Source organism: Colobus angolensis, unplaced genomic scaffold (assembly GCF_000951035.1).
Source record: "Colobus angolensis palliatus isolate OR3802 unplaced genomic scaffold, Cang.pa_1.0 Scaffold305, whole genome shotgun sequence".
Classification (NCBI taxonomy): Eukaryota; Metazoa; Chordata; class Mammalia; order Primates; family Cercopithecidae; genus Colobus; species Colobus angolensis.
The window spans coordinates 331,055-341,478 of record NW_012116322.1 but is presented as its reverse complement, the minus strand read 5'-3'; the positions used below and the strand labels follow the sequence as shown (position 1 = coordinate 341,478).

The window sequence follows — 10,424 nt, the reverse complement described above, 5'->3', positions numbered from 1 at the left end:
AAAGGGAACTTGGTGAGGCTTAGAGAAGAGTCAGAGACCAGAACCAGGCAAGACCTTCTGGCTGGTGTCATCAGAAAGATTAAAGAGACCTGAGACCAGGCGCAGTGGCTCACACCCATAATCCCAACACTTTGGAAGGCCAACCCAGGCAGATCACTTGAGGCCAGGAGTTCGAGACCACCCTGGCCAACATGGCGAAATCCTGTCCCTACTATAAACACAAAAATTAGCCAGGTGTGGTGGCTTATACCTGTAGTCCTAGCACTTTGGGAGGCTGAGGTGGGAGGACTGCTTGAGGCCAGTAGGTCAAGACCAGCCTGGCCAACATGGCGATACCCCATCTCTACTAAAAACACAAAAATTAGCCAGGTGTGATGGTGGGCACTTGTAATTTCAACTACTCGGGAGTCTGAGGCATGAGAATCGCTTGAGCCAGGGAGGTGGAGGTTGCAGTGAGCCCAGATCGCACCAATGCACTCCAGCCTAGGCAACAGAGTGAGACAGGATAATAATTAAAATAATAAAGCTGAGGGAGGAGTTCAAGCTTCTTCTACAATGAGACTTTTGGACAATGGATTTCTGATTCCCAGGCAAATGTCTGTTTCCCTTGCCAAGGACTATCCCTTGGTTTAGCCACTTAATCTCTCTGCATTTCTATTTCCTTCCCCATCTGTAAAGTAGATGTATAATAATATACTCATACACTTACACAATTATAAACTATCAATTTACAGGCCAGGTGTGGTGGCTCATGCCTGTAATCCCAGCACTTTGGGAGGCTGAGGCAGGTGGATCACCTGAGGCCAGGAGTTCCAGACCAGCCTGGCCAACATGGCGATACCCCATCTCTACTAAAAACACAAAAATTAGCCAGGTGTGATGGTGGGCACTTGTAATTTCAACTACTCGGGAGTCTGAGGCATGAGAATCGCTTGAGCCAGGGAGGTGGAGGTTGCAGTGAGCCGAGCTTGCACCACTGCACTCCAGCCTGGGAGACAGAGCAAGACTATCTGAAACAAACAAACAAACAAACAAACCATAATAATCTATCTTATGGGCTCACGTAAGAATTAATGAGACAATCTTTGTGAACTGAGAAGTGCCCTCTAAACGTTAGATGGGGTTAGTGAATTGCTTTATTTTTACCCAGGGGCCAGTAGAGGTACAGAGAGGTAAAGTGACTTACCCAGGATCACACAGCTACTTGCTTGGCCAGGATCCTGCAGGGGTGAATGGCAGGAAAAGCTCGTCCTGGTGCCCGTCTTTTGCAGGCTGGTCTGGAGGGGCTACAGGAGGCCACTGAGACCAAAAGACCTCTGGTCGCTTGGGAGCGAAAACTCCTCAGAAGAACTTGTTTCCCGGCTTGAAAAGGCGTGGATGAGGAACCGCAGCACAGCCGGGAGGTGAGTGAGTGGAGGTCGAGAACTCACCTGATGCTCCTTCAGAAAAGCTCATCATTGGCCAGGTGCGGTGGCTCACACCTGTAATCCCAGCACTTTGGGAGGCCGAGGCAGGCGGATCACGAGGTCAGGAGTTCAAGACCAATCTGGCCAACATAGTGAAACCCCCATCTCTACTAAAAATACAAAAATTAACTGGGCATGGTGGTGGGCACCTGTAATCCCAGCTACTCAGGAGGCTGAGGCAGGAGAATCGTTTGAACCCAGGAGGCGGAGGTTGCAGTGAGTGGAGATCTCACCATTGCATTCTAGCCTGAGTGACAGGGCGAGACTCCATCTCAAAAAAAAAAAAAAGAAGAAAAGAAAAGCTCATCATTTGACCCCCAGTCCAGCCCCCAACACTACTCTTGCTGCCCTGCCACCTCCCCACCTTGCCTTCCAACTGATCCCACTAAGTAGTAACCGCCGATCAGGCTCAATATATGGTTCCTCGCAGAATGCATCACAGGTTCCTACAAACATGGAACTCATGGCAGAATGACAGGCAGGAAACAAAAGAGGTATTTTAAGGCCGGGGTGGAGGGTTGGGAGGTGACTCATAACATGCAGGCACCTGCTCACTTACTGTATAACCTGAGCAATTCCTTTCCTGGGCCTCAGTTTTCTCATCTGTTCAGTGGGGATGTCGTTAGCCCCAGCTCATAGCTTATGGGAATGAAAAAAAGATGGTTTATGGAAAAGAACTTGCAAATGTCTTGCAAATGGGAAGTGCTCAAGCACTGTTAGTCATCCAGACGGTGTTAAGATCTTTGGAGTTATCCACTCTGTCTACTCCTGCCCTCAGTGGCATCTCTGGAAACTTCTCTGAAGCCGTTAGAGCCTGGGATGCCTCATTTGAGAAATTCTGGTCTAACTTAATTAGCCTGCAACATAGGATTAGATAAAATTGGGTTAAATGCTGCCCTGCCTTCGAATAGTGATGACCCTGGACACATGGCTTAACCTTACCGGAGCTTGGTGTTTCAGGAGACAGAACAAAAAAGTATGTTAGCTCTGTGGGAAGAGTAACTAGGTTTCCCTGCATATTCTGGGATTGTGTGGTAGTTGTTGCAGATGGCTGAATCCCACACATTAAGAGAGAGGAGAGCGAGACTGATACTATAGGCCCACATAGTAAGAGGATCTAGCCTCAGGTGTTGCTGGATCCGGGGACTCAGGTGATGTCAGGATTCTCTCCCTTCATCTCCCACCCCAACTATTATCTATGTGTTGGTCTCTCCATAAGGCCTATCCCTTCCCATGCAAGTTCAGCAAAGCCCAGCAGAATGAGAGAGCATCTCTCTCTTAACGTCCATGTAGAAAATCCCAAGGAAGGCCTCTAATTGGCCTGGCTGGAGTCATGTGCCTGTCGGGGGCCAATCCCATACCCAGAGGGCTAGTTCCATGACTGGTGGTCCCTTCAGAGCCACAGAAGATGGTAGGGGCTGTTCCCACAAAGGAAGGGCATGTGTTTTTCCAAACAGAATAAGTAGTGTGAGCGAACCACAACATCACTTCTGTCTGTCGCCCCAGGCATGGCTTGCTGGAACCCCTTCACTGGGCTGGTTGGTTGGTTGGATTTTTGAGACAGAGTCTCACTCTGTCACCCAGGCTGGAGTTCAGTGGTATGATGTCGGCTCACTGCAACCTCCACCTCCTGGGTTCAAGTGATTCTCCTGTCTCAGCCTCCCAAGTAGCTAGGACCACAGGCATGCACCACCACCCCTGGCTAATTTTTTTTATTTTTTTAGTAGAGACAGGGTCTCACCATGTTGGCAGGCTGATCTTGAACTCCTGACCTCAGCTGATCTGCCTGCCTTGGCCTGTCAAAGTGCTGGGATTACAGGTGTGAGCTACTGCGCCTGACTCATCCTCTACCTTTAAATGATTTTACAGAAGTAGCAGAATTCAGTTCACGGCGGCTCTGGGAGGAACCTCTGCCAAGTCCCGGCATCCCCAGCCAACATGAAAATTACAGGTCACCCACCACTAGAACTGAACTAAACAGTAGAAACATTCTCCAGAACTGTTTGAGAATCCTCCCATAAACAGTTGACAGAAAGAAGGGGAAAGACAGGGTTATACAAAGACCAGGCTCCCTCAGCTTCTGAACCAACCAACTGCACCCACAGAGAACTTTGGTTTTCTTTCTGAAGTATTTTGCAATCACTGGGGGAAGGGAGAGGGTGTCCTCCTAAGAGGTCACACAACAGCCACCTGCTGGTCAAGTCAGCTTTCCAAGGTATGTTGGGCGCACATGGGCCTTTGTGGTTGTTTGTATTGTTTTGTTTTTTTATGAGACGGAGTTTTGCTCTGTCACCTAGGCTGGAGTGTAGTTGGTGTGATCTTGGCTCACTGCAACCTCTGCCTCCTGGGTTCAAGCAATTCTCCTGCCTCATCCTCCCAAGTAGCTGGGACTACAAGTGCCTACCACCATGTCTGGCTAATTTTTGTATTTTTAGTAGAGACAGGGTTTCACCATGTTGGCCAGGCTGGTCTTGAACTCCTGACCTCAGGTGATACACCTCCCAAAGTGCTGGGATTACAGGCTTGAGCCACCGCGCTCGGCCTTTTTTTTTTTTTTTTTTTAAGAGTCTGTTTCTGTCACCCAGGCTGGCATACAGGGGTGCGATCTCAGCTCACTGTAAGCTCTGCCTCCTGAGTTCAAGCGATTCTCCTGCCTCAGCCTCCCAAGTAGCTGGGACTACAAGTGCCTACCACCATGTCTGGCTAATTTTTGTATTTTTTATTAGAGGCAGGGTTTCTCCATGTTGCTCAGGCTGGTCTCCAACTCCCAACCTCAGGTGATCCGCCCGTCTCGGCCTCCCAAAGTGCTGGGATTACAGGCTTGAGCCACCGCGCTCGGCCTTTTTTTTTTTTTTTTTTAAGAGTCTGTTTCTGTCACCCAGGCTGGCATACAGGGGTGCGATCTCAGCTCACTGTAAGCTCTGCCTCCTGAGTTCAAGCGATTCTCCTGCCTCAGCCTCCCGAGTAGCTGGGACTACAGGCGCCCACCACCTCGCCCGGCTAGTTTTTTGTATTTTTTAGTAGAGACGGGGTTTCACCGTGTTAGCCAGGATGGTCTCGATCTCCTGACCTTGTGATCCGCCCGTCTCGGCCTCCCAAAGTGCTGGGATTACAGGCTTGAGCCACCGCGCTCGGCCTTTTTTTTTTTTTTTTAAGAGTCTGTTTCTGTCACCCAGGCTGGCATACAGGGGTGCGATCTCAGCTCACTGTAAGCTCTGCCTCCTGGGTTCAAGCGATTCTCCTGCCTCAGCCTCCCAAGTAGCTGGGACTACAAGTGCCTACCACCATGTCTGGCTAATTTTTGTATTTTTTATTAGAGGCAGGGTTTCTCCATGTTGCTCAGGCTATCAGGCTGGCCCTGAACTCCTGGCCTCAGGTGATTCGCGTGCCTCAGCCTCCCAAAGTGCTGGGATTACATGTGTGAACCACCGTGCCCGGCTTCTACCACTCCCTTTTGTATCCCCCAACTCACACCTTGCCCATGTCACTCATGCATATGCCCATGCCTTGCCCCACCGTCATTTGTGAGATCTGCACTAAATGGCCTTCAGTCCAGAGACCGGACATCAGACACTAATCTGGATGTCTTCCTTGATGGGAGGTGAGACCTGCAGGAGAGGAAAACGCGTGCTATGGAGCCTGCAGGCTAAACACACTGATTCTCTGGGGCAAAGAGCTTGAATAGAACTGAGCAAAAACTCCAGCCAGAAAGAAAACTTCACAGTCAACTCTTCCCCGACCCCACTTTACAGATGGAAACACTAAGGCTCAGAGGAGAGGAGACAGAGCAGGCATTGGAATCACAGTCTCCTGGCTCCAAAGCCAAGTTCTGTCCACCCAGCGAAGCTCCTTCCTTCCTTCTATAAATTTTTGTAACAGTATGTGCAGGGGGCACTCTCGTTAGGCCCTTTGCACACGTCACTCAATCTGTTTTTCCCATTCATTTGACAAGTGTTTATTGAGCTCCTACTGTGTGCAGGAGCTGGACTTGATGCTAGGGACATCTTGGTGGAAAACACAGGCAAAGTCTACCCACCTGGGGTTCTAACAAGACAAAGAGAGGGTTGGAGCCATGGGCACGGCTGTGAAGGCAATGAATTAAATGGCAGGATCAGAGAGGAGGGGGTGGCCAGGGATGCTCTCTGTATGGAAGGGGCACCTTCTTGGCTTTGAGACCCAAAAGCCAAAATATTTGTGAGCAACAGGCCACACCCACTCAGTAACAGACCTGAACCACAACCCTCCATAGATGCCAAACCAAACACCAGATCAGACCAGCAATGTGGGACAAAGACCTTGGCCTTGAAGGGTCTGACCACCTGCGCTTACCAGAGGTTTTTCCTTGTGCTTCTTTTTTTATTTAATTTTATTATGGTGAGGTTGAGGGTCCTTAGTGCACAAGAAACATTCTCCGAACCATAAATCAAGATCTAGGCTCGAATCCCGGCTCTGCCTTTGCTGTGTGACCTCAGGCGGGTGTCGCCACCTCTCAGAGCCTCAGCTTCCCCTTCTGTAAAATGGAGAGCCTAGTAATACCCACCTGGCAGGGGATCCAGGGGAGTCAGTGAGCTCCTTCGTGTAAAGAGCTGATCCCAGCACGTGGCCCCGGGTCACAGATCTGTAATGGGGACTGAAATTACTGATAAGTGGCCGGGCGTGGTGGCTCACACCTGTAATTCCAGCACTTTGGGAGGCCAAGGCAGGTGGATCACCTGAGGTCAGGAGTTTAAGACCAGCCTGGCTAACATTGTGAAACCCTGTCTCTACTAAAAATACAAAAATTAGCCGGGCCTCATTGTGTGTGCCTGTAATCCCAGCTACTCGGGAGGCTGAGGCAGGAGAATCGCTTGAACCCAGGAGGCAGAGGTTGCAGTGAGCCGAGATCACCACACTGCACTCCAGCCTGGGGGACAAGAGCAAAACTCCGTGTCAAAAAAAAAAAAAAAATAGAGAAAAAAGAAGAAGAAGAAGAAGAAAAGAAAAGAAAAAGAAATTATTGATAGCTTTATAGGTTGTCAGAACCACAGGGGACTCAGCGGGGGAACACACCCATCCTCTCACACACAGAGAGAGGAGGAGTCTGCCCTCCAGGACCACACAGCAACCAGGCTGTCAGCAGCTGCGTGGCCTCAGCCTCTCCGTATGGCCCAGAGCTTCTGACCTGCCTCGGAGGGACCCTCGGGCCTCCCCCTATCTCCTCCTCTCTCTCCCTCACCTTAGCTTTTCTCTGTGGCCCCTGGTTATGGTCAAAGGCTGGGGATCTTACTAGTTTGAGGCAGCCTGAGCTTCTGCCTGTGCTTTTACCCAGAGCCAGAGCACCAGCTCCCATGCACATCAGTTGCGATTCTCCACCAGCTCCAAACCACCTGGTTGTGTGTGCTGGGGGGATGGGCTGCTGTTCTGCCTCCAGGTTGACAACACGATAGGTTGATAAGTACATGGGAGGCCGGGTGTAGTGGCACTTGCCTGTAATCCCAGCTACTCAAGAGGCTAAGGTGGGAGAATCACTTGAACTCGGGAGGTGGAGGTTACAGTGATCCGAGATCACATCACTGCACTTCAGCCTGGGCAACAGAGGGAGACTTCGTCTCAAAAAACAAACAAACAAACAAAAAAAAAAGTGCATGGGCTCTGGAGGCAGAGAGCTGGAATCAAATTCCAGTTCTTTTGCTTCTCAGCTGTGTGCCCTTGGGCAAGTTCGCTTCTCTGAGCCCCAGTTTTCTCCTCTGTGAAATGGGAACAACACCTGGCTTCTCAGGTGTCTTAGGATGGCTGGGGAGTGCCTGGCACGTAGTAGGTGCTCAACACATGTGCTTTCCCATGGCCATCTAAGAGGCCTCAGAGTGCCCTCCTGCCATGCCCCCAAACTCCTGTGATTGTCTCTTAAGTGGGTACTCAGGGTGATAAGGAGGAACGGGTGAGGGAGCCAGCCTGGATCCACACCCACCCATCTCCATTGTTGGGAAAATAACCCTTTAATGCCTGGCCCTGCTGCTGGCAGCTGAGAGTATAAAATGGGACCCAGAGCCAATCTCTTCCCTCCCCTAAGGCACACCAAGACAACAACATTTAAAAGGAAAGGCAGCAGTGACATGGAGGCTCCAGATACCGAGCCTTTCCTACGGCAAGAAGGGAGCCAGTGGGGCCCACTGCTGAAGGCCATCTGGCAGGTGTTCCATTCTACCTTCCTCCTGGGGACCCTCAGCCTCGTCATCAGTGATGTCTTCAGGTTCACTGTCCCCAAGCTGCTCAGGTGAGTCCCAGACTTCAAGTGCCCTGCTAAGGTGGGTGGTCTCTTAGTGGCATCCTTCCAGGGCCAGGGGGCTTCAGCTCTCCTGCCTCTGCTTATACATCTGGTGCTCGGGACACTGGAGGGTGGGTGAGAAGGATACTGAGAAAGGGAAATGGTTAATGAGAAAGTGACTGACCCCCCAGAAGGGCAAATAAGCAAGTTCTTACCTGACTACATCAATTAGCTTTTGCTGTAAAATGCCCCAAATGTAAGTGGCTTAAAATTACAAGCATTCATTTATTTAGTTCATGGTAATGTGGGTCAGTAATGTGGGCTGGGCTCAGCTGGGTGGTTCTTCTTTTCTTGGCTGGGTTTTCTCATGTGCCTGCTGTTGTATATCTGAGGCTGGGATGGCTGTCTATGCTCCATGTGGGTTCCCATCCTCCAAAAGCTAGCTCAGACTTGTTCATGTGGCTGCTTGGGAGGGTTCTAAGAAATAGGCTAAAAGCCACATTTTCTCTCGAGGCCTAGGCTCAGAGCCAGCATGGCTTTACCTCCACCGTACTCTGTTGGCCAAAGCTGGTTTTGTAGCCAGCCCAGATTCAAGTGGTGTCTGCTCAGCTGCCATAACAAAGCATCACAGACTGAGTGTCTTGAACAATAGAAATGTATTTTCTTATGATTCTGGAAGCTGGAAGTTCGAGATTAGGTATCTTTAAGGTGGTTCCATCTGAGGCCTCTGTCCTTGACTTGCAGTTGGCCACCTCCTCCCTGTGTCCCCATGTGATCTTTCCTCTGTGTGTGCCCCCTGGTCTCTCCTTGTGTGTCTACCTTTTCTCTTCTTATAAGGACCCAGTCAGGTTGGATTAAGGCCCAGCCTAATGACCTCATTTTAACTTCATTGCCTCTTTCATGGCCCTGTTTCCAAATACAGACACATTCAGACGTACTGGGTGTAGGGGCTTCCACATATACATTTTGTGAGGACACAATTTAGCCTATAACAAGTGGGGACAAAAACTCCACCTCTTGATCTTGAGGAGCTGCAGTCAGATTGAAAAGGAGTATTATGGACAGTGGGGGAAATAACAGAGACCATTATTGCAAAAAAGTCAACCACACTGACTGATCCTCCACACCTGACCTGGTTTGGGCAAAGGCCACACCCATGGGCACCTCCTCTCACCAGCTGTACCTTCTCCCTCCCTCCCCTGCAAGCCTTTTCCTGGAGTTTATTGGTGATCCCAAGCCTCCAGCCTGGAAGGGCTACCTCCTCGCCGTGCTGATGTTCCTCTCGGCCTGCCTGCAAACGCTGTTTGAGCAGCAGAACATGTACAGGCTCAAGGTGCTGCAGATGAGGCTGCGGTCAGCCATCACTGGCCTGGTGTACAGAAAGGTGAGCCCTGGGGGACAAGTGCAGTCCTCCCAGACCGGGAAAAGCAACATCACTGAGCTGATGATAATGTTACCAGCAGCTGAGAATGCATTCAGTCCTTACTTATTAGAGTCACTCAGGATACATTCTCACTTCCTTAGTTATTTCTCTTTGTTTATATGTATTTTTTTTTTTGAGACAGGGTCTCGCTCTGTTGCCCAGCCTGGAGTGCAGTGGTGCAATCTCAACTCACTGTAACCTCCGCCTCCCAGGTTCATGCAATTCTCCTGCCTCAGCCTCCTTAGTAGCTGGGACTAGAGACACGTGTCACCACGCCTGGCTTATGTTTGTGTTTTTTAGTAGATACAGTTTACCCTGTTGGTCAGGCTTGTTTCAAACTCCTGGCCTCAAGTGATTTGCCTCAACTCCTTAGTTATTTCTGTAAGGTTTTGTGTGATCTGCCCCTGGTACCTGGTACCTCTCTGACCTCATCCCATAACACACATACCCGCCTCCTCCCATGCTCACTCTCCTCCAGTCACACAGGTCTCCTTTCAGTTCCTCAAATATTCCAGGCACCCACCCACCTTGGGGCCTTTGCAGTTGTTCTTACTGTCTAGACACCATTTCCACTCTCCCTAATCTAATTTTAATTTTTGAGCCTAATTTTAACGTCCATTTATTCCCCCTTGAGGATAAAGGGTTAACCTTCTGATAAGGTGGCCTGTCAGCTATGTTCCCAGACAATACTGCTTGTGGTAAAAATGACCCCTAGGCTGGGTGCAGTGGTGCACGCCTGTAATCTCAGCAATTTGGGAGGCTGAGGCAGGCGGATCACTTGAGGTCAGGAGTTCAAGACCAGCCTGGCCAACATGGCAAAACCCCATCTCTACTGAAAATACAAAAAAAAAAATACACATGCCTGTAATCCCAGCTACTCTGGAAGCTGAGAAAGGAGAATCTCTTGAACCCAGGAGGCGGAGGTTGCAGTGAGCTGAGGTCGTGCTACTGCACTGCAGCCTGGGTGACAGAGCGAGGACCCCATCTAAAAAAAAAAAAAAAAAAAAATTGCGTCTGGGCTGGAAGTTCTGTCCATTGACTGTGAATACCTGATTGGAGGCCATAGCTTTCGACTTCTCTCGGTGCAGTGGCTCTTGTCCCTTCGGGGGACTCTGGAAGCTAAGTCCCTAGACTGCTGCCGTAAGAGCTATTGATTGGTTCCTATGGGGTATGGAGCATCTGAGCCAGGGCAGGTCCCTTCCCATGTAAGTCTCGCTCCCCAACACCTGAGCTGTCACCTAGGGGAGGAGGGGACAGAGGGGACAGCTCCTGGATGGCCGAGAGGGCAGCT

General features: G+C 50.2%; 1 protein-coding gene across 1 annotated transcript in view; it reads left to right on the top strand.

The window, feature by feature from the left end:
• The window catches only part of ABCC6 (ATP-binding cassette, sub-family C (CFTR/MRP), member 6), an 88,234-nt gene that overhangs the window by 13,696 nt on the left and 64,114 nt on the right, over positions 1 to 10,424 (top strand). The window contains exons 7-9 of the mRNA XM_011950299.1: positions 1,272 to 1,403; positions 7,516 to 7,719; positions 8,917 to 9,094. Of these exons, the coding sequence (XP_011805689.1) occupies positions 1,272 to 1,403; positions 7,516 to 7,719; positions 8,917 to 9,094 (514 nt within the window). The remainder of the gene's footprint in view (positions 1 to 1,271; positions 1,404 to 7,515; positions 7,720 to 8,916; positions 9,095 to 10,424) is intronic.